The 24,332-nt window shown below is 30.7% G+C and overlaps 1 protein-coding gene across 2 annotated transcripts in view; it reads left to right on the forward strand.

Moving 5' to 3' along the window:
- The window catches only part of LOC111682282 (ras-related protein Ral-a), a 36,257-nt gene that overhangs the window by 9,396 nt on the left and 2,529 nt on the right, over window positions 1-24,332 (forward strand). The window contains exons 2-5 of one of the 2 annotated variants that reach the window (XM_023444190.2): window positions 8,799-9,100; window positions 10,995-11,155; window positions 20,701-20,875; window positions 23,502-23,625. In XM_023444190.2, the coding sequence (XP_023299958.2) occupies window positions 8,993-9,100; window positions 10,995-11,155; window positions 20,701-20,875; window positions 23,502-23,618 (561 nt within the window). In that variant the 5' untranslated portion in view covers window positions 8,799-8,992 and the 3' untranslated portion in view covers window positions 23,619-23,625. The remainder of the gene's footprint in view (window positions 1-8,798; window positions 9,101-10,994; window positions 11,156-20,700; window positions 20,876-23,501; window positions 23,626-24,332) is intronic. The other variant, XM_023444192.2, reaches the window with a different exon arrangement.

Consider the following 24,332-nt stretch of genomic DNA (forward strand, 5'->3'; position numbering starts at 1 on the left):
CGTCTATAGTCTCGTCTATAGTCTCGTCTATAGTCTCGTCTATAGTCTCGTCTATAGTCTCGTCTATAGTCTCGTCTATAGTCTCGTCTATAGTCTAGTCTATAGTCTCGTCTATAGTCTAGTCTGTAGTCTAGTCTGTAGTCTAGTCTGTAGTCTAGTCTATAGTCTAGTCTATAGCCTAGTCTATAGTCTAGTCTACAGTCTAGTCTATAGCCTAGTCTATAGTCTAGTCTGGTCTATATTCTAGTCTGTAGTCTAGTCTATAATGTAATTATAGTCTAGTATATAGTCCAGTCTGTAGTCTAGTCTAAGGTTTGGTCGACTGCGTAGTCTAGTCTGTAGTCTATTCTATAGCATACTTTATAGTCTAGTCTATGGTCCAGTCTATAGTCTTGTCCATGGTCTAGTATATAGTCTAGTTTATAATTCAATCTATAGTCAAGGTTGTTCATTTAACTATTATTTAATTCCCAAATAAGTATAAATGGGTCATTGACCATTAATTTAATTTTTTTTTATTTTAATTCTTTTCAAAACTGTATGCTTGGCTTATTTCATACAGTGCATACAACTTAAATCAAACTATTTCTGATTCATTACAATTATGGTCATTACACATTACACATACATATCGTATGTAATAATAAAACCAAAATTAATAGTTGTAATTATTAATATGGCATTAAACAATTGAACAACTAATCGTTGATAATGTAATAAATTAACAATAAAATCGTAACACAGTAGTAAACACACACTTCTCTATTAACTGATACAAACAAAATATCAATGATCATAACATTATTGAGCCACAATAAAACCATATTTGTATTTGAACACATTTATGTAATTGTTTATTAATTTTTTTTCTTAACAATTGGACAATTTACACACAAAAAAACCAAGATACAGCAGCTAAATAGTTGAACAAATAAAAAAGATTTTGTGTTGTATTTGAAATTTGCCACCATTTAAAATAAAAGACCAACACAAGTTTTATATAGAAATGAAAAGCAACAAAAAATCGCTAACAAATAATAAAAGAAATCATATTTAGGTTGAATGAACTTCCAACTGATATTTATCCATCAAAGAGTTAAGTTAAGGCGATGTGTGCTTGTTTTTTTTTTTTTGCAGCTGCAGGCAAGTCAAGACATTTTTACAAACATATTATAACATGTTTTTTTTAGTTGTTCTTATTTTCATTTTACACATGAATGTGGAAAAAACTAACAAAATATACTACTAACTGAAACTAGAGTTAAAATATATAGGAGTCATATAAAATCGTTAAATTATAATCTATATCCGGCAACGAAGTATTGAGCAGACTAGAGTCTGTAGTCTGATCTATAATGTGATATATTTTCTGGTTTATAGTCAGGTCTATATTGTAATTTAGAATTCTATCTTTGGTCTGATCTATAGTCTGATCAATAATCAATAATCAGATCTATAGTCTGATCTACAGACTTTGATCTAAAGTTTGCTCTATAGTCTAATTTGTAATCATATTTAATGTCTGGTCTTTGGACTGATATCTAGTTTGTATATAATCTGATCCATTGTCTTATGTATGGACTGGTCTAAAGTCAGATTTATAGTTTGGATTTGAAGTCTAATCCATAGACTGATCTACACTTTAACCTCTAGACGGTTATATAATCTAATTTTAAGTTTGGTTTACAGTCTGATTTCTAGTCAGGTCTATAGTTAGATCTATAGTTTGATTTGAAGTGTGGCCTTAAGACTGGTCATTGATCAATATTGTGATTTATAGTTTGGACTATGACCTATAGTATGATGATCTATAGTTTGGTATATGACATATAGTCTGATCTATTATCAATAGCCTGGTATATAGTCACGTCTAAAAACTCATCTGTAGTCAGATGGCCTATGGATGGACTGACCTATGGTGTGATCAATAGTCTGATCTATAATCTGGCCTGTAGCCTGATCTATACTCTGATCTGTAGTGTGATCTATTGTCTGATTTATAGTCGGATCTATATTCTTATGGATGAAATCACTATATTGATATGGACTCTCATAACTGCCGGGCTTATAGACCAACATAAATTAATACACACTCACTTACAGTTACGTTGACACCAAATTAAACCGTAGACAGTCTAAAATTAAACCCAGTCAAACCTTCATTAAAACTATAAACTTAATTGAAGATTTGACTTGTTTTACTTTTTTTGTCAATTTTATCGGTTGGTCATTGGCTTTCTGCCTCCTCTACTCTGCTAGTAGTTGACGCTGCCTAGCTGACTGAATGGCTCTAGATCTCATAACCCAGTTGTAGTTTATTATAAATGTATGAATGACTGCTTTTGTTTGCCTGTAGATTTCAACGCAAGTAAAGTAACAAAAAAGTAGGTACTATTTAAAACTGGTTCAAATTGTCGTCTAGATTGTGAGTACGATATATAACAAACATTTGCACTACGACTCTTAATTCTGTTTGCTCCCTCCCCCCTTTAATAAAATGTGTTACCAATATCTGTTTGCAGTCGTAATCTGAAAAAACACGTTTTATTTATATATTTTATTGCGAAAAAATAATTTTTTTTTTAATTGATAACAATAAACTTTCTTTAAAACGTGTTTGTTTTTAATAAGTAAAAGTGTTTGTGGCAACAAAATTGGCAAAAATAAAAACTATACAGAGAGGAAACCAATAACAATTGTATTTTAAGTGATTATAAAATCTTTTTTATAAAATAAATATTTATTGGAGAAATAGTATTTTCTTCAGTACAATTTTTAATTCTGCTAACTCGCTTATAGTCTGGTCTATACTATGATCTTATAGTACGATCTTCAGGTCTGTAATCTAGTGATCTTCACTATAAACTTGTATGTGGTCTAGTCTATAGTCTAGTCAGTAGTCTACTGTGTAGTCTTGTGTGTAGTCTAGTCTATAGTATGACCTACAATTCTATAATCTTGTATGGGATCTGGTATGATCTATAGTACAGGCCTATAATCTTCTATGCGATCTAGTGTACAATCTTGAATATGATCTAGTGTATAGTCTAGTCTGTAATCTAGTTTAATCTGTCTAGTATGTAGTCTAGTCTGTAGTCTAGTCTGTAGTATAGTTTAGTCTATAGCCTAGTCTGTAGTTTAGTCTAGTCTGTAGTCTAGTCTGTAGTTTAGTCTAGTCTCTAGTCTAGTCTGTAGTCTAGTCTGTAGTCTAGTCTAGTCTGTAGTCTAGTCTAGTTTGTAGTCTAGTCTAGTCCGTAGTCTAGTCTTGTCCGTTGTTTAGTCTAGTCTTTAATCTAGTCTGTGGTCTATGTGATCTTGTCTATAATCTTGTATGTGGTCTAGTCTATAGTCTAGTCAGTAGTCTACTGTGTAGTCTTGTGTGTAGTCTAGTCTATAGAATGATCTACAGTTCTATAATCTTGTATGGGATCTGGTATGATCTATAGTACAGGTCTATAATCTTCTATGCGATATAGTCTACAATCTTGAATATGATCTAGTGTATAGTCTAGTCTGTAATCTACTTTAATCTATAGTCTAGTATGTAGTCTAGTCTTTAGTCTAGTCTGTAGTATAGTTTAGTCTATAGCCTAGTCTGTAGTTTAGTCTAGTCTGTAGTTTAGTCTAGTCTGTAGTCTAGTCTGTAGTTTAGTCTAGTCTCTAGTCTAGTCTGTAGTCTAGTCTAGTCTGTAGTCTAGTTTGTAGTCTAGTCTAGTCTGTAGTCTAGTCTAGTTTGTAGTCTAGTCTAGTCTGTAGTCTAGTCTGTAGTCTAGTCTAGTCTAGTTTGTAGTCTAGTCTGTAGTCTAGTCTAGTCTCTGGTCTAGTCTGTAGTCTAGTCTGTAGTCTTGTCTGTAGTCTAGTCTGTAGTCTAGTCTGTAGTCTAGTCTGTAGTCTAGTCTGTAGTCTAGTCTGTAGTCTAGTCTAGTCTGTAGTCTAGTCTGTAGTCTAGTCTGTAGTCTTGTCTGTAGTCTAGTCTGTAGTCTAGTCTGTAGTCTTGTCTGTAGTCTTGTCTGTAGTCTAGTCTGAAATCTAGTCTGTAGTCTTGTTTGCAGTCTTATTTATAGTTTAGTCTATAGTCTAATGTATCTTTAGAATATAGCCTCGTCTGTAGTACAGTCTATAGTCAAGTCTCTAGTCATGTCTGTAGAAAGATTTATTGTCTGACTATAGCCTGATCTATAGTCCATTCTATAGTCTTGTTTATAGTTCAGTCTATTCTATAATCTAATCTATAGTCTAGTCTATTGTCTGGTCTATAGTCTAATCAACACTCTAGTTTACAGTGCAGTCTATAGTCTTGTGATCATTGGACTAGTTTATAGACTGAGTCCATAGCCTGATATATAATCTATAAAGTCGTATATAACTCGTCTATAAACCGATCTTTAATCTAGTATAGTTTGGTCTATAGTTTTGTATGTCTTTAATCTGCTCTAGAATCTAAAATCTGGTCACTATTTATAGTACAGTTTTTAGTCTGGACTTTAGTGTAATTTATAATACTATATGTATTATATTCTGATCTATAGTCGGGACTAAGCATTGATCTGTACTACTAATCTATGACATCATATCTGATATATAGTATAGTTGATAGTTCGATCTATTAACTCATCTATAGCATAATCTATAATCAGGTATATACTAGTGTCTATAGTTTGGTCTATGTTCCAAAGTCTAATTTATTATATGATCTGTAGTCCGTTTTGTTATCTTATACATATCAAAAGTTTAGCTTATCATTTAGTCTCTAACCTGATCCATAGCCAAGTCTATAATCTTGTCAATAGTTTAAAATTTAGTCTGGTGTAAAGTCTGATATATAGTTTATTATATTGTATAAAGCATCGTAGATGTTTCAATTCAATGACACCTGCTGTTTTGTTTATTTATTTCAATTATTTTTTTCTTACAATCCTATTTAGACAACATAAATAGTGAAGCGTACAATTTCGAAAACTTTGTATACCCTCATTCCGGAAATTGATTGATAAATAACAAATGTTTTCATTTATTCCATACAAAACAGGGGAAAACAAATCTTACATATGTATTAAGATTTGTATGTATATGACAAGTAGGTACTCAATACATTTCGTACAGAATTATTCAACATTATAATGATGATGATGATGTTGATGAACAAACAAACAAACATTGATAAATAAGTACAAACAATAAGTACTCGCACTCACTCATTCACTCTTTTTACTTGTATGGACCAAACAGTTCTGGGCGACTGTCAAAATTTATAGATTTCTAATATTAAAAAAGATCGTAAAGTAATTATCGGCTAGACTAGGCCAAAGTTTTAAAAGATTATTTCCTTTTACATAGCTAGGTAACGTTATAGTAACAAAATACCTATACTCTTGATCACTTTTGATAAGTAAGGTATCCAATGGACTTGCAGGGTATACGTCAGCTAGTCTGAGTACTTGTTTTGCATTCAATTGTAATCATATAATTTTTATAATATATGTATTATTACTATGTTTAGACTATACAATGTATAGTATGTTTATGTACCTGTGAGTGTGGTAAATATTGTGTAAATGGAGTTGTGAATTACAAAAATAGTGTGTACTTTATTCTCACAAATAAGCTTAATATCTACTCTTTATAAGCTATAACTATTAGACAGCTCCAAAATTTTAGTTAATTTTTCTATCATAGACGGTTTTAACAGCTAAATATACGACTATAGTATAATATGTAAACTTTTATGTTATTGGTCTATAATTTGTTTTAAGTATTACTTAAAGTCTGTCTTAAGTGTCACCTAAAGTCTGTCTTAAGTATCACCTAAAGTTTGTCTTCGCTTGAACTCTTATCAAGCCTCCCTATAGACTTGTCTCGGATATATTTTCGTCTATATACAGATCTTTCATTCAAAGCACAATTTGTGGTCACGTTTATAATCTATATAGTTCCTTATGTATTCTGATCAATAGATTTAATCTTCGGGTATTTTCTGATCTTAGTCTTGTATATAATCTGATATATTGTCTAGATTACATTGCGTTGTCTTTTTACCCACTCGACTATATCCAGCTTATAAACTATACAATATATATTCTATAGTCTAGTCTATGGTCTAGTGTATGGTCTAGTCTATAGTCTAATCTATGGTCTATTCTAAAGTCTAGTCTATGGTCTAGTCTATGGTCTAGTCTATGGTCTAGTCTATGGTCTAGTCTATAGTATAGACTATGGTCTAGTCTATAGTATAGTCTATGGTCTAGTCTATAGTCTAGTCTATAGTCTAGTCTATAGTCTAGTCTATAGTCTAGTCTATAGTCTAGTCTATAGTCTAGTCTATAGTCTAGTCTATAGTCTAGTCTATAGTCTAGTCTATAGTCTAGTCTATAGTCTAGTCTATAGTCTAGTCTATAGTCTAGTCTATAGTCTAGTCTATAGTCTAGTCTATAGTCTAGTCTATAGTCTAGTCTAGTCTATAGTCTAGTCTATAGTCTAGTCTATAGTCTAGTCTATAGTCTAGTCTATAGTCTAGTCTATAGTCTAGTCTATAGTCTAGTCTATAGTCTAGTCTATAGTCTAGTCTATAGTCTAGTCTATAGTCTAGTCTATAGTCTAGTCTATAGTCTAGTCTATAGTCTAGTCTATAGTCTAGTCTATAGTCTAGTCTATAGTCTAGTCTATAGTCTAGTCTATAGTCTAGTCTATAGTCTAGTCTATAGTCTAGTCTATAGTCTAGTCTATAGTCTAGTCTATAGTCTAGTCTATAGTCTAGTCTATAGTCTAGTCTATAGTCTAGTCTATATAGTCTAGTCTATAGTCTAGTCTATAGTCTAGTCTATAGTCTAGTCTATAGTCTAGTCTATAGTCTAGTCTATAGTCTAGTCTATAGTCTAGTCTATAGTCTAGTCTATAGTCTAGTCTATAGTCTAGTCTATAGTCTAGTCTATAGTCTAGTCTATAGTCTAGTCTATAGTCTAGTCTATAGTCTAGTCTATAGTCTAGTCTATAGTCTAGTCTATAGTCTAGTCTATAGTCTAGTCTATAGTCTAGTCTATAGTCTAGTCTATAGTCTAGTCTATAGTCTAGTCTATAGTCTAGTCTATAGTCTAGTCTATAGTCTAGTCTATAGTCTAGTCTATAGTCTAGTCTATAGTATAGTCTAGTCTATAGTCTAGTCTATAGTCTAGTCTATAGTCTAGTCTATAGTCTAGTCTATAGTCTAGTCTATAGTCTAGTCTATAGTCTAGTCTATAGTCTAGTCTATAGTTAGTCTATTGTCTAGTCTATAGTCTACTCTATAGTCTACTCTATAGTCTAGTCTATAGTCTACTCTATAGTCTAGTCTATAGTCTAGTCTATAGTCTAGTCTATAGTCTAGTCTATAGTCTAGTCTATAGTCTAGTCTAGTCTATAGTCTAGTCTATAGTCTAGTCTATAGTCTAGTCTATAGTCTAGTCTATAGTCTATAGTCTAGTCTATAGTCTAGTCTATAGTCTAGTCTATAGTCTAGTCTATAGTCTAGTCTATAGTCTAGTCTTTAGTCTAGTCTATAGTCTAGTCTATAGTCTAGTCTATAGTCTAGTCTATAGTCTAGTCTATAGTCTAGTCTACATTCTTGTCTATAGCTAATTCGATTGATATTCTGAACAACGTATTTAACACCATACACCTTTTCAAACAATTTTGAACTCCCCTAATCATATTCCAGCAATACCATCCAATAACATTATTATTGTAACTAAAGACCGTAAATTATTTTTATACATCACTTTTTCATTGTTGTTGTTACTATAGTTATATTTACAACAATCAGTCATAAACTTCTCAGGTTCTAAATAAAAACAACTTTCTTTCAGTGACTCACAATCTGTGGTTATAAATGAAATTAAAAATAAAATTTACTTTTTTTCTTCAGAAAATTTCAAAACATTTTAAATTGGATTTCATAAAAAAAACACAAATGTCACTGTCAATTAAACAATAAAAGTCTTAAGACAAAAACAGTTTTTAATATCGTTACTTTCAATTAAACTTTGTAATAAAAATTTTGTAAATTAAAGTTGTTTAGACATATTTTAATGATAAATAATTATGGTAATACAAAGAAAATTTTTTATATTATGGCAAATAAAAGAGAAATTATGGAGGAATTTGTTTTTTATGAACTTAAGCTATTTGAGTTATGTCTTCTATTTTTGAGCAATCTGACATTAAGCAGTCTGGCTACCAAACTTGTCTAGTGTAGTATTCCCAACATCTAAAAATTCTAGTCTAAGGCCTTCTATACATCTTTGTATTCGGCTGATATTAAGTAATAATAATTGAATTTAAAATGAAAAAAAAACCCGTCTACTCTACGAATTCATTCACGTTACATATCGACAGTATTTATTTCTCATTTAAGCATTTTTAGTTTTAAAAATTTTGTTTATTTATTTTTGTTAAATATTTTCAAAAGTTTTTGGCCATAAATGGCCAACAAGCACTTTTAACGCATGTGTGAGGTATTTTTGCAAAGTCTGTTTAACAATTAATCAGACAGACACAATCCCCAAAATAGATAGGCAGCAGAAACGTATTCTAAATATGGACTTGCGGCCGTAAATAGTTTCATAAATGTTTGCAGCAATTGAAAAACGCTTAAATTAAATAATATTAAAAAAATCAAAACAAATTTGTTGGAACTGTTTAATATACATACATGTGTCTTTAACTATATAATAATTTAAATATTTCAACTTTAATTATGTAAATCTATATATTGTCCATACATATTTTTAATTTTCTTTATTTTTTTGTTCTCTATTTCTTTACAGTTAATTTAACTTGTTGTTATCAGCATTATTCCCTTTTTCATATTTGTGCTCTCCCCACCCTGACGTCATTTATATATACTGTAATATAAATATTATTTATTAGAAGTCTAATAATATAGTTTACAACTTGCATTACATCACATTACCAAAATGAGTAAAAACCAGCAGTTGGACCCGCGTTACACAAAGTGATAATGGTTGGTAGTGGTGGTGTCGGTAAATCGGCCCTAACACTTCAATTCATGTACGATGAATTCATTGAGGATTATGAACCAACCAAAGCAGATAGTTATAGAAAAAAGGTAAGTTGTTGTAAAAAGTCTAGACCATAGTATAGACTGATGAAATGACTCTTGACTAGAATAAAGACTTGACTATACACTAGACTGTAGGCTAGCCTAAAAGCTAGACTTTAAACTTGGTTATATACAAGACTCTAGACTAAAGACTAAACTATAGACTTGATTGTAGACAATGCTCTAGATTATACTAGACTGTATATATTAGACTATTAAATAGTCTGTATATATATTAGACTATTAAATAGACTATAGACTAGACTATAGACTAGACTATAGACTAGACTATAGACTAGACTATAGACTAGACTATAGACTAACTATAGACTAGACTATAGACTAGACTATAGACTAGACTATAGACTAGACTATAGACTAGACTATAGACTAGACTATAGACTAGACTATAGACTAGACTATAGACTAGACTATAGACTAGACTATAGACTAGACTATAGACTAGACTATAAACTAGACTAGACTATAGACTAGACTATAGACTAGACTATAGACTATAGACTAGACTATAGACTATACTATAGACTAGACTATAGACTATATTATAGAATAGACTATAGACTAGATTATAGAATAGACTATGGACTATCGACTACACTATATACTAGACTGAAGAATTGACTATTGACTTCAGAGTAGACTTTAGATTAGACTATAGACAAGACTATAGACTATACTATAGACTAGACTATAGACTAGACTATAGACTAGACTATAGACTAGACTATAGACTAGACTATAGACTAGACTATAGACTAGACTATAGACTAGACTATACTAGACTATAGACTAGACTATAGACTAGACTATAGACTAGACTATAGACTAGACTATAGACTAGACTATAGACTAGACTATAGACTAGACTATAGACTAGACTATAGACTAGACTATAGACTAGACTATAGACTAGACTATAGACTAGACTATAGACTAGACTATAGACTAGACTAGACTATAGACTAGACTATAGACTAGACTAGACTAGACTAGACTATAGACTAGACTATAGACTAGACTATAGACTAGACTATAGACTAGACTATAGACTAGACTATAGACTAGACTATAGACTAGACTATAGACTAGACTATAGACTAGACTATAGACTAGACTATAGACTAGACTATAGACTAGACTATAGACTAGACTATAGACTAGACTATAGACTAGACTATAGACTAGACTATAGACTAGACTATAGACTAGACTATAGACTAGACTATAGACTAGACTATAGACTAGACTATAGACTAGACTATAGACTAGACTATAGACTAGACTATAGACTAGACTATAGACTAGACTATAGACTAGACTATAGACTAGACTATAGACTAGACTATAGACTAGACTATAGACTAGACTATAGACTAGACTATAGACTAGACTATAGACTAGACTATAGACTAGACTATAGACTAGACTATAGACTAGACTATAGACTAGACTATAGACTAGACTATAGACTAGACTATAGACTAGACTATAGACTAGACTATAGACTAGACTATAGACTAGACTATAGACTAGACTATAGACTAGACTATAGACTAGACTATAGACTAGACTATAGACTAGACTATAGACTAGACTATAGACTAGACTATAGACTAGACTATAGACTAGACTATAGACTAGACTATAGACTAGACTATAGACTAGACTATAGACTAGACTATAGACTAGACTATAAACTAGACTATAGTCTATACTATAGACTAGACCATAGGCTAGACCAGGCGTGGATCCAAGTGAAATTTAAGAAAACTCCCTCCCCTCAAACAGAACATTTTTCATATAACATATAAAAACGAGTAAAAAGGAAAATAAGTAAAAAAACAAACGTAATTCCATTTATTTAAATTTCGTTTTTCAGGTTGTTTTAGATGGCGAAGAAGTACAAATAGATATATTGGACACAGCTGGTCAAGAAGATTACGCTGCCATTCGTGATAATTATTTTCGCAGTGGTGAAGGTTTCCTTTGTGTTTTCTCCATAACAGACGATGAAAGCTTCCAAGCAACACAAGAATTCAGGTAAGTTTTTTTAGATATTAACCTAAAAAATAATATATTTTTTTAATTTTTGATCTAAATATTTACAAGCTGTCATCCTTGACATACACTTTTCTAAAGAAATTTAATATTCATAGCTGGAGAGTATTTTCTGCGTTATAGTTTTCTTAAAATTGTTTTCCTTTTTTGTTACACAATGAAAGTGTTTTTATTATGACGGTGTTTTCGGTTCTTTGGGTTTTCTGTGAAATTGTGTTAACAAGTTGTCATCTTATGTCTTGCGTTATGCCGTCGCATAGTGTAAAAAGTGTGCTTATTTATTTATAGCCTTTAGTCGCTTGGGATGTGTTTATGCATTTTTGCTTTATTTTAATTTTGTTTAAAATTTTAACGTTAGAGGTTTAATGATCTAAAGAGGCTGGTAATTAGAATTTGCTGGTTTTTAAATTGAATACAGGTTAAAAACGTTTGTACTGATTTTATAAAAAAATTGGTGTTGATCCAGAATATAAACTGCAGTCTACTAAAAGCCCCATATAAAGATTTCTTAATTTTTTATTCATTAACAATATGTATGTAGTTTTTATAACACAACTTACTTATAACACTTTGACAATTAACGTTTCAGTTCTAACCTGTGTTCTAAATAAATAAAGTATCAAATTCAATGCCTTAACTAATTAACGCTTTGTCATGTGTTTATATAGTGTTTAGATGAGGGGGTTTTTTATTCATTGTTTTCTAATCTTAGTCAAGTAGTATTTTTATAACACCCTTTTTGCCAGACATGTTTAATTAACTATAAAATTATTTAAATAACGTTATAAGTAAATAGAAACAATAAAAACGAAATTGAATTGAACTAAATTCAAAGAAGAATTGAGGCGATAATCGATCTGCCATAGTAATGACTTAAACTACTTATTCGCTTAGTCCTTCAAAAGTTTTCAATGCGATGCCACATCAAACTGTAGATCTTTTGGGTTTGGTATTACTTTATATGCAATAGCTTTGATGATTATAAATCCGATTAATTTAAAAGCGATCCCTATATTATGTTGTGTTTCCCTTTCTAATACGTTAAAATAATCGTCTAAGGTCCCCAAACAAAAAATATCCGAAACTCTGTCCTTTAGTCTTTCGGCATTTTGGTTCGATTCTAGATTAGTTGTTAGTCACGGCAGCCTCCCCCCGGGGGCATGTAACCTTGGGGAAACCTCCACCTTGGTGTCATTGTTACCAACACCTCTAGTCGGCCGGGACTAAACATTGGTATTAAAGTCTACTGTCTGGTTTAGTCCTTGCATCGATTGAAAAGAGGTCGAACCAGAGCACCACATAATCTGATACTACGGGTGGCCAGTTGCCCGCAGGACTATGTCCTGGCTGGTCAATTGGTTGAGGTTCCTTCGGGATCCAAGTAGTGGCTGTGGTCTAAACCCAAATTCTCGGGGAGAGAATGTTGGTTTGAGGTTAGATAATTCTCTCTTCGAATAGGTCTGTGTACAAAGCAGTCCATGCTAGATACCAGAAACCGATCGGTTTTCTTACGCCGGTCGCGTTATGGTAAACCGGTATATGCTGGGAAATTGTCAATGGTTGCCTGTAATCCCGTAGATTGATCTTTATGATCATGTGAATGGAACTGATACGATAAATTGGTGAACGATTAACAAAGTCTCCATATATTGGTGATAAGTACTGATTTAGTATGCGTTTTTCGCTTCGGGGATTGAAATTTATTGACTTTGGAATTCCTATATCCTTTGTCAACTTATCGGTTCACAAAATAGGGATCCTGATCCGTTTTTTGGGTGTTTCGGACTACCAAATATGTCTCTAGAAGCTGTTGCAAAAACAACAGAGCCATCTCAGTAGTGTGGGTGCGAGCTTAAAAATTTATGTTCAAAAATTGCCACCTGAGTTCTTCATTGAAGGATTCAGGGGTGATGGTAGACCGTTGTCAAGTCTAGCCAGTGGATGAAAAAGACCACCGTGAAATAAGGCCGTCACGGCAGGCGTTCACGTAAAGGACTCCGACATTTGAGTATCGGCAGCTTAAAATTACTTTTAGGACCTTTTTCCCCTGGATTGCGAGGTTTATCAAGGAAACAATCCTTAATAAACCTGGCCTTGGGAATAGAGGTATAAATACTTTATACATAGATCTTTCTTAAAATATTTGCATAAGTTTTCTTAATAACTAATGCTATCGATTTTAAACAATACGTGCACTATTTATTTCTTGCGCAGTTTTTATACTAATAATAACTTTTAAACTTGAAACTATAAATTTCCACATTAAACGCAATTTACTTGGGTTATATGTATATTATAATTTCAAACCACTTGTCCCTTGATATTTAATATTTTAATAAATAAATAAGAAAATTATAAAAAAAACCTTTATCAATTATACACAAATCACATAAAAATTATTCTGAATAATATTCAAAGTATTTATGTTTCACAATTGAGTGATAGATATTTTCAGGGTTAAGTAAACTTATATTGATATTGATAAAATTCTCAAGTGATTCGTTATGAAAATTATTCTAAAAAAGTTTATTTGGATAAGAATTTAAAGGCATTACAAAAGAAATTCAAATTTATTTAAGAAAAAAAAAAAACATTATAATGAATCATTTTAAAACATATGGAAATGTTTATTAAAGCTAAGGGACCTGGATCAATAATTTGTTGTTGTGTATATACCTACACATGCATTTAGAGAGAGAGAGAGAGAGAGAGAAAAAACAACAACTACAACAATATTTACTTAATGTTACATATGTTTTCCCTACAAACTTGCCCTTAATGAGCGAGTTGACATATGCGGAAGTTGGTAACAGTAACTGAAACAGTTAAAATATAAAACTGCAAATAAAACCGAATCCAACTAACAAATTATAACATATATACATACATATACATCAGCTAAACTTAACTGTGCGAGTATTTAAGACGATTTTTTATGTTGGCGTGTTAGTTTTACATTAATTTCCATAGGTTGTTTTTTTTTCCCTTAAGTATGTTTATGGGAGTTTGTTGTCGCCTCATGATGATGACGATGATCGACTAACGACGTCTATATTTGCATAAATATAGGGTTTTTGCAAAGTTTGTGTTTCTTTAATTGATATCTGAATTTTCCAAAGGCAGTTGTAAGGTCAATTAGATCAAACTTCTTGTTCAGTAGGAAAGAGTTTTAAGTTTCCCAAAAATCTATGTAGTTGATAAAAGCCCAGAGAGATTTTAATGTTTAAAACAATGCCTCGGCTACTAATCCACTTCGTCAACACTGTAACGATTACGAGGAAGTTATTATATCATTGATTCTTTGTAATGGACAAGACAGTACAACAAACAAAACACATGATAAACTCTTAAAATAATTAGTTTCGATGTATTGATTTGATTTCCAGTGCCCTTTTTAAAATTCCCTATAATTATGTCTATATTAATATTTGTTACTTACCATCATATGTAGTGTGTACACGCCCAAAAGCTTTTTACTATAACTTAAATAGTCATTAGAAAAAGTCATAAACAAAATGAGGTTAAATTTAGAGCAAATACTTACTTTTATGGATCTTCTATAGAAATGAATAATATACATAAATCCAATCGAAGTTAGAAAAGTCAATTATAAATGTTTTGAAACAATTAAATGTTGAACATTACCTCATTCATTAAACAATACTGAATTGTTTTCTAATGTCTTTGCAAATCCCTTTAGAAGTTTACAGGTTATTTCTGAAGTTAAAACGTTAATCAGAATATTGAATTTGAAACAAAAATTATAGGCTTGCCTGTAATCTGGACTATAGTCTTGTCATAAGTTTGCACAATAGTCTAGATTGCAATGTAAAGTAAAATTTTTTCTATAGCCTCGATTATAGTTTTTCCAACAGTTTGAATTACAGTCTATATTCTAGTAATATAGTTTATACTTAAGTCTGGACTATAGTCTTGTCTATAGTCTAGACAATAGTCTTGTCTAAAGTTTGGACTATAGTCTTGTCTATAGTCTTGTCTATAGTATGGACTATAGTCTTGTCTAAAGTCTGGACTATAGTCTTGTCTATAGTCTGGACTATAGTCTTGTCTATAGTCTGGACTATAGTCTTGTCTATAGTCTGGACTATAGTCTTGTCTAAAGTCTGGACTATAGTCTTGTCTATAGTCTGGACTATAGTCTTGTCTATAGTCTTGTCTATAGTCTGGACTATAGCCTTGACTATAGTCTGGACTATAGTCTTGTCTATAGTCTTGTCTATAGTCTGGACTATAGCCTTGACTATAGCCTGGACTATAGTCTTGTCTATAATCTGGACTATAGTCTTGTCTGTAGTCTGGACTATAGTCTTGTCTGTAGTCTGGACTATAGTCTTGTCTATAGTCTGGACTATAGTCTTGTCTATAGTCTGGACTAAAGTCTGGTCTATAGTCTGGACTATAGTCTTGTCTATAGTCTGGACTATAGTCTTGTCTATAGTCTGGACTATAGTCTTGTCTATAGTCTGGACTATAGTCTTGTCTATAGTCTGGACTATAGTCTTGTCTATAGTCTGGACTATAGTCTTGTCTATAGTCTGGACTATAGTCTTGTCTATAGTCTGGACTATAGTCTTGTCTATAGTCTGGACTATAGTCTTGTCTATAGTCTGGACTATAGTCTTGTCCATAGTCTGGACTATAGTCTTGTCTATAGTCTGGACTATAGTCTTGTCTATAGTCTGGACTATAGTCTTGCCTATAGTCTTGACTCTAGTCTTGTCTATAATCTAGACTATAGTAGGGACTATGGTCTTGTTTATAGTCTAGACAACATATAATCTTTTTTAGTCTTACATATAGTCTTCACTGAAGTCTTGTCTATAGCCTTCTGGACCTATAGTATTGCTATAGTCTGGACTATGGTCTCATGTATAATCTGGACTATAGTCTTGTCTATAGTCTGGACTAAAGTCCTGTCTATGGTCCGGACTATAGTCTTGTCTTTAGTCTGGACTAAAGTCTTTTTTATAATCAAGACAGTAGTCTGGACTATGGTCTTGTCTATAGTCTAGACAACATATAATCATGTCTAGACTTACATATAGTCTATACTGAAGTATTTTCTGTAGTTTGGACTACAGTCTTGCCTATAGTCTAGACTAAAGTCTTGTCTATAGTCTGGGTTATAGTATTCTCTATAGTCTAGACGATAGTCTTGTCTATAGTCTGGACTATAGTTTCGTTTATACTTTGGATTTTAGGTCTGCCTAAAATTCAAAGTAGCCTTGTATGGGCTACAATCTGAACTAAAGTTTGCAGTGAAGATAATCTTTTTTTAAAATTAAAAATTTTTACAAAACCTACAAAAATTTCGTGTGCAAATAATCAATAAAACAAGATTTAATTAAACATTTAGAGGTTGTTAGCTTTAACAAAGGAAAACACATTTAAAATTTATCATTGCTTTTAAAATTGTTCAGATATATAAATGTTTTAACAGCAAATTGTTTAATAAGTACAACAATTAAATAGAAAAACATTAATTGTACAGTTTTTTGTTAGTTTTATTACTGGCACAGTGTAAAATTGCTATTTAATTGCGGTTGGAAATTCCTTGTTTTTTATTTTGCTATTTTAAAAATTAACATAAACATTTATGCCCATATTCTGCTTCAAAAATTTATGTTTTTAAAAAAAATATGCTGGTTTTTCTTATTCAACAAAAAATACCTTTATAATTTTTACTAAAAGTATTAGGGTTGGGTCTGAAAAGTACCTCTTAAATTTAAATGCATTTCTAGTTGTTAAACAATTAGAAAGTACTTAAATATTTTAAGTACTTTTCTGAGCAAAAATATTGTTAAGTATGGAAAAAAGTACTTTTTTAAGTTTTTTCTTTTTTAATTGAAAAATTACTATGCGTTTGTTGTTATTAATATTGTTTTTATCTTTCTCTGCTTAATTTTCGCACTATTGTTTTATGATTTTGAGATTCGCATCTATGTATTTGTAATTGTTTATTGTTTTACTTCGTACTTAATATTAAATTTACTATGAAGGGTAAAATTAATGTTTATATGCTATAAATTAAACCACAGCTTGAGATTTTCGTAATGAGATATTCTAACAATGTTGGGGAATTATTAATAAATCTTGATTAAAAACACTTGAAGATTTAAAAAACATTGCAACTTACAGTTGTATGTATATATATAAGTAAAATGTCATGGAAACGATATTAATTTAGTTCAAACTACTAGGCAAGTATAAAATAGATAAATATACAGATTACCTATATATGTATATGACTGCATACAAAACTGTGATCTAGACAGCACTACATGACTACATATCAGACTATAATTGTCCAGACTATAGAAAACACTGTAGACAGTACTTTAATCAAGACTTGTCTACATTCTATAGTCTAGTCTATAGTCTAGTCTATAGTCTAGTCTAGTCTAGTCTATAGTCTAGTCTAGTCTATAGTCTAGTCTAGTCTAGTCTGTAGTCCAGTCTATAGTCTAGTCTATAGTCTAGTCTATAGTCTAGTCTATAGTCTAGTCTATAGTCTAGTCTATAGTCTAGTCTATAGTCTAGTCTAGTATATAGTCTATAGTCTATAGTCTAGTCTTGTCTTGTCTAGTCTAGTCTAGTCTAGTCTAGTCTAGTCTAGTCTAGTCTAGTCTATAGTCTAGTCTAGTCTAGTCTAGTCTATAGTCTAGTCTAGTCTAGTTTATAGTCTAGTCTAGTCTATAGTCTAGTCTATAGTCTAGTCTATAGTCTAGTCTATAGTCTAGTCTATAGTCTAGTCTATAGTCTAGTCTAAAGTCTAGTCTATAGTCTAGTTTATAGTCTAGTATATAGTCTAGTCTATAGTCTAGTCTATAGTCTAGTCTATAGTCTAGTCTATAGTCTAGTCTATAGTCTAGTCTATAGTCTAGTCTATAGTCTAGTCTATAGTCTAGTCTATAGTCTAGTCTATAGTCTAGTCTAGTATATAGTCTATAGTCTAGTCTAGTCTATAGTCTAGTCTTGTCTAGTCTAGTCTAGTCTATAGTCTAGTCTAGTCTATAGTCTAGTCTAGTCTAGTTTATAGTCTAGTCTAGTCTATAATCTAGTCTATAGTCTAGTCTATAGTCTAGTCTATAGTCTAGTCTATAGTCTAGTCTAAAGTCTAGTCTATAGTCTAGTTTATAGTCTAGTATATAGTCTAGTCTATAGTCTAGACTATAGTCTAGTCTATAGTCTAGTCTATAGTCTAGTCTATAGTCTAGTCTATAGTCTAGTCTAAAGTCTAGTCTAGTCTATAGTCTAGTCTATAGTCTAGTCTATAGTCTAGTCTATAGTGTAGTCTATAGTCTAGTCTATAGTCTAGTCTATAGTCTAGTCTATAGTCTAGTCTATAGTCTAGTCTATAGTCTAGTCTATAGTCTAGTCTATAGTCTAGTCTATAGTCTAGTCTATAGTCTAGTCTATAGTCTAGTCTATCTATAGACTTTAGATTAGTCTATAGTCTAATCTAAAGTCTAGTCTATAGTCTAGTCTATAGTCTAGTCTATAGTCTAGTCTATAGTCTAGTCTAGTCTATAGTCTAGTCTAGTCTAGTCTAGTCTTGTCTATAGTCTAGTCTAGTCTAGTCTATAGTCTAGTCTAGTCTATAGTCTAGTCTAGTCTAGTCTATAGTCTAGTCTATAGTCTAGTCTAGTCTATAGTCTAGTCTAGTCTAGTCTATAGTCTAGTCTAGTCTAGTCTAGTCTATAGTCTAGTCTAGTCTAGTCTATAGTCTAGTCTATAGTCTAGTCTATAGTCTAGTCTAGTCTATAGTCTAGTCTAGTCTATAGTCTAGTCTAGTCTATATTCTAGTCTAGTCTAGTCTATAGTGTAGTCTATAGTCTAGTCTATAGTCTAGTCTATAGTCTAGTCTATAGTCTAGTCTATAGTCTAGTCTATAGTCTAGTCTATAGTCTAGTCTATAGTCTAGTCTATAGTCTAGTCTATAGTCTAGTCTATAGTCTAGTCTATAGTCTAGTCTATAGTCTAGTCTATAGTCTAGTCTATAGTCTAGTCTATAGTCTAGTCTATAGTCTAGTCTATAGTCTAGTCTATAGTCTAGTCTAGTCTATAGTCTATAGTCTTGTCTATAGTCTCATGTCCCGTCTAAACTTCAATTCAGTCTTGTTGTCAGCCTAGACTCTATAACCTCGCTACAGTCTGAACTAAAGTTTGGAGTGAGGATAATCTTTTTTTTAAATTAAAAATTTTTACAAAACCTATATAGTCTAGTCTATAGTCTGGTAAATAGTCTTGTCAATAGTCTAGTCTATTGTCTAGTCTATAGTCTAGTCTATAGTCTAGTCTATAGTCTAGTCTATAGTCTAGTCTATAGTCTAGTCTATAGTCTAGCCTATAGTCTAGTCTATAGTCTAGTCTATAGTCTAGTCTATAGTCTAGTCTATAGTCTAGTCTATAGTCTAGTCTATAGTCTAGTCTATAGTCTAGTCTATAGTCTAGTCTATAGTCTAGTCTATAGTCTAGTCTATAGTCTAGCCTATAGTCTAGTCTATAGTCTAGTCTATAGTCTAGTCTATAGTCTAGTCTATAGTCTAGTCTATAGTCTAGTCTATAGTCTAGTCTATAGTCTAGTCTATAGTCTAGTCTATAGTCTAGTCTATAGTCTAGTCTATAGTCTAGTCTATAGTCTAGTCTATAGTCTAGTCTATAGTCTAGTCTATAGTCTAGTCTATAGTCTAGTCTATAGTCTAGTCTATAGTCTAGTCTATAGTCTAGTCTATAGTCTAGTCTATAGTCTAGTCTATAGTCTAGTCTATAGTCTAGTCTATAGTCTAGTCTATAGTCTAGTCTATAGTCTAGTCTATAGTCTAGTCTATAGTCTAGTCTATAGTCTAGTCTATAGTCTAGTCTATAGTCTAGTCTATAGTCTAGTCTATAGTCTAGTCTATAGTCTAGTCTATAGTCTAGTCTATAGTCTATAGTCTAGTCTATAGTCTAGTCTATAGTCTAGTCTATAGTCTAGTCTATAGTCTAGTGTATAGTCTAGTCTATAGTCTAGTCTATAGTCTAGTCTATAGTCTAGTGTATAGTCTAGTCTATAGTCTAGTCTATAGTCTAGTCTATAGTCTAGTCTATAGTCTAGTCTATAATCCAGTCTATAGTCTAGTCTATAGTCTAGTCTATAGTCCAGTCCATAGTCCAGTCCATAGTCCAGTCTATAGTCTAGTCTAATGTCTTGTCTATGATCTAGTCTATAGTCTGTAGTCTAGTTTATAGTCCATTCTAAAGACAATGTTGTTGTATCAAATAAATTTTCAATAACTTTTGTTAATCGAAAATTTCAAATGGAATTTTTTTGCTCTAAAATGTTTTTATTGAAAAATTTTGTACAAAAAGGTGTTGAATCTTGATTATTGCTACAACAAACATTTTTCTTGTTAAAAAGTTAATAGTATTTATTTATTGATTAGTATAATTAATAGAGTTTTTTATATATATTTTCATAATATTTATTTATCATCATTCAATCTAAAATCTATTTTTTTTTTCAGGGAACAAATATTGCGCGTGAAAAATGACGAAAGCATACCATTCCTGTTGGTTGGTAACAAATGCGATTTAAATGACAGGCGCAGAGTTCCACTGAATGAATGTCAGACAAGAGCTCAACAATGGCAGGTGCCATATGTGGAAACATCGGCCAAAACACGTGAAAATGTCGATAAGGTAAGTTATTGCTGTTACGATTAGAATGCAATTACTATTTTTTTGTTAAGGTTTTCATTTTCTGTTATAAAACAAATCCTATCTGTGTAGTTTAATAATTATTACCAAAGAAAAGGGTTTATTATAATTTTTCTTTTAAAGTTCTTTTTTTTAAATGCAGCTGAGTTTTTAAGTTAGTTTTTGTTTTTTATATATAGTTATTTTGTGTTTTTTCTTTGTCCAGAGAAGACTTATACGTAACCCTTCTATTTTACATTTATTTGTGATCCCTGTTTTTATTATAATTTTTTTTTTTGTAATTTTACATATTTACTCATACATACTTCTCAAACACACTATTACACACACGCTGCAATTTTTATTATATATTATTTTTTCTTTAAATTTTTAATTATTATTTTACTTTCATTTTTTTATTTTCAATATTTTTCTTCAATGTTGTGTCTTTTGTTTAGTTGTTTTTCATTAAATTTTATTATTATTGTTGTTATTTCAATGTTGTCGTTTTTTTTTTTTTTTTAATTTAAGTTTTTCTTTATGGCATAATTTTCCAACTTTCAGCATTTTTTCACTTTTTTTTCATTCACAAATTTTCACTACTTTTTAACACAAAGAGATTTAAATTTGATTGTTTGCAAAAGAAAAATAAATTAGTTTACCTAAGCAACTTGTTTAAAATGTTGTTTATATGATTCTAATTACAGAAGTGAATTTAAAACAATTGTTTCAAATAGTTCTTTAAATTTAGACTTAGCACAAATCGCTTTTCGAGAAAACAAGTCTAAAATATAGTCCAAATTATAGACAAGACTTATATCAAGAACATTGGTTAGCCTATAGTCCAGACTGTAGATTATAGACTTTTCTGAAGTGCTTAGTTCTAATCCAGACTTTAGACCAAACTTTAGACAAAAATTTATAGTCCATAGACTTTATTAAGGTCTAAAGGCAAGACTAAAGTATTCAGACTATAGACAAGGCTACAGGCAAGAGTAGATGACACAATATCCTAGAACATAAAAAGCTATACTCCAGATTATAGTTAGGACTTTAGTCCTGACTATAGTATATAAAATATTGTGCTCACGACTAAACTTTAGACTATTTTTAAGTCAGTTGGTCGGACTAGAGACGAAACTATATCCCAATTTATAGTTCATACTATAGATAAAACTATAGTTAAGTCAACATTGAAGGCTATAGTTCAAAATATTGATTGATTGATACAAATATAGTCCATAGTCTAAATTTTAATCTAGACTGTAATCCGAAGTAGAGTCCAGACTAAAAACCAGACTTTATTCAAGCCTATAGTGAAGAGAGTACAGACTATATTCAGACTATTGACAATGATGTAGTTCAGACTATAAACTATAATTTAGTTCATACTTTAGGTATGACAATAGTTAAAACTTTAGTCCAGACTAGATTATAGTTACGGTAATAGTTTAAAATATATAGTCAGACATTCCAGCATGTAGGCAAGACTATAGTCTCAGTTGTCAGGATTATAGTAAATACTGTGAATTACATACCAGATTAAAATCTAGGCTATAATCCATATTCTGATCTGTAGACTAGGCTCTCAGATGATATCAAAAATTCAGTTTTTTTTTTCAAATTTTAAACTCTTTAATAAAAAGGCAAAAGTAAAACTATTTAAAAAAAATGTAGGTCGTTTATAACAGAGGTGCCCCAAATCTAAAACTATATAGTCATTAGCCCCGCACATTGTTCTTACTGTAGACAAGACATTCAAGACTTCAGTAAAGACTATAGTTCCGAGTGTAGACCTTTCTATAGTCCACGATGTTTACAAGACTATAGTCTCACTTGTCTAGATTATGGTAAATACTGTTAATTACGGACTAGATTAAAATCTAGGCTAATCCATATATAATTCATATTCTGATCTATAGACTAAGTTCTAAGATATCAAAAAAATCTTTTTTTTTAATATTTAACTCTTTCCTTAATAGGCAAAACTTTAGCGCTTTAAAAAAACTGAGGTCGTTTATAACAGAGGTGCTCCAAATCTGTTCAAACAGTATCAACTTATCAACTTTCTCTTTAAAAATCTGTGGACTTTCCCAACAGATTTTTTTATCAAATAAATATGTCATAATATTTTTAAAAAATAAGCAAACTTATTTGATTAGTTTCTAAATAGATTAACGTGTTTTAGAGAAAAGTTTTAGATAATTTTTAAATTTAGAACAAAAATTATAATAATAATTTTTTAAATTTATTTAAAACTTTCATAATAATTTTTAACTAATATTTTTACTTATTAGTTTTTTTCTTTATAATTTGCTGCAAATATTTTAATTTAATTTGTTTTTAATATTAACACTTTTGCAAATAAAAAACGATTGTTAAGTTTTGTAGAAAAAATATATTTAATAAAATATTTAAAATAACAAATATAATATTTAAATATTAACGCTGCTACTGCTTCTATAATTTAATTTGATTTTTTTCTTCTCTTTCTCTCTTTTTCTCTTATAAAAAAAACAAACAAATTTTTTTTTAAATATTCTCTTTTTTGATCATCATCTTCTCGTATATTGTTTGATTTTTTTCTTATTATTATAATTATTAATTGTTTTTTGTATGTAAAATGCAGGTATTTTTTGATTTGATGCGCGAAATAAGATCACGCAAAACTGAAGATTCAAAAGCGACCAGTGGGCGAGCTAAAGATAGATGCAAGAAACGGAGATTAAAGTGTACATTTCTTTAGGCAATAGGTGCATACTTTTTTACTCTATCTCTCCATAAAACCAAAACTAAAAAAAAATACCAAACAAATTAACCAAAATTAACAAAACTATTATTTAAACTAATTTAACAAACAAATAATTTTTTTTTTTTTTTTAACAAACAAAACATGAAATTTTTAATAATTGTTTTGAAAAAATACCACTAAAATAGTTTAACACACACACTTTTATTTTGTTTTTCTAATAATTAATTTAAGTAATTTTACATTTAACAAATTAAAGTAATTTTTATATCAGACAAATTTAAATTTCTTTTCATTATGTTGTTTTTAAGAGAGAATTCATGGTCATGCTGTTGCATGTTTTAACAAGTTTGATTATTTTATAAAGGAATTCAAAATAGAAATTGCTATTTAAATTGTTTGGCAAAACAATAAAAAATAATACAAGAAATGTGATAAAGTTTATTCTTTTTTTGAAATATCTAAATAATCTTCACTATTGACTACTCTATGATCATGACTATAGACCAGCCTTGACTTCTGTCTTGACTATAATAAGTCAACCTATAGTCTTAACTATAATAGGCCAGCCTATAGTATTGACTATAAACCTATAAGCTAGTACAGCTCTAGTTCAGTTCTAGTTCAGTTCTAGGTCAGTTCTAGTTCAGTTCTAGTTCAGTTCTAGTTCAGTTCTAGTTCAGTTCTAGTTCAGTTCTAGTTCAGTTCTAG

Source organism: Lucilia cuprina, chromosome 3, assembly GCF_022045245.1.
Source record: "Lucilia cuprina isolate Lc7/37 chromosome 3, ASM2204524v1, whole genome shotgun sequence".
NCBI classification, from domain to species: domain Eukaryota; kingdom Metazoa; phylum Arthropoda; class Insecta; order Diptera; family Calliphoridae; genus Lucilia; species Lucilia cuprina.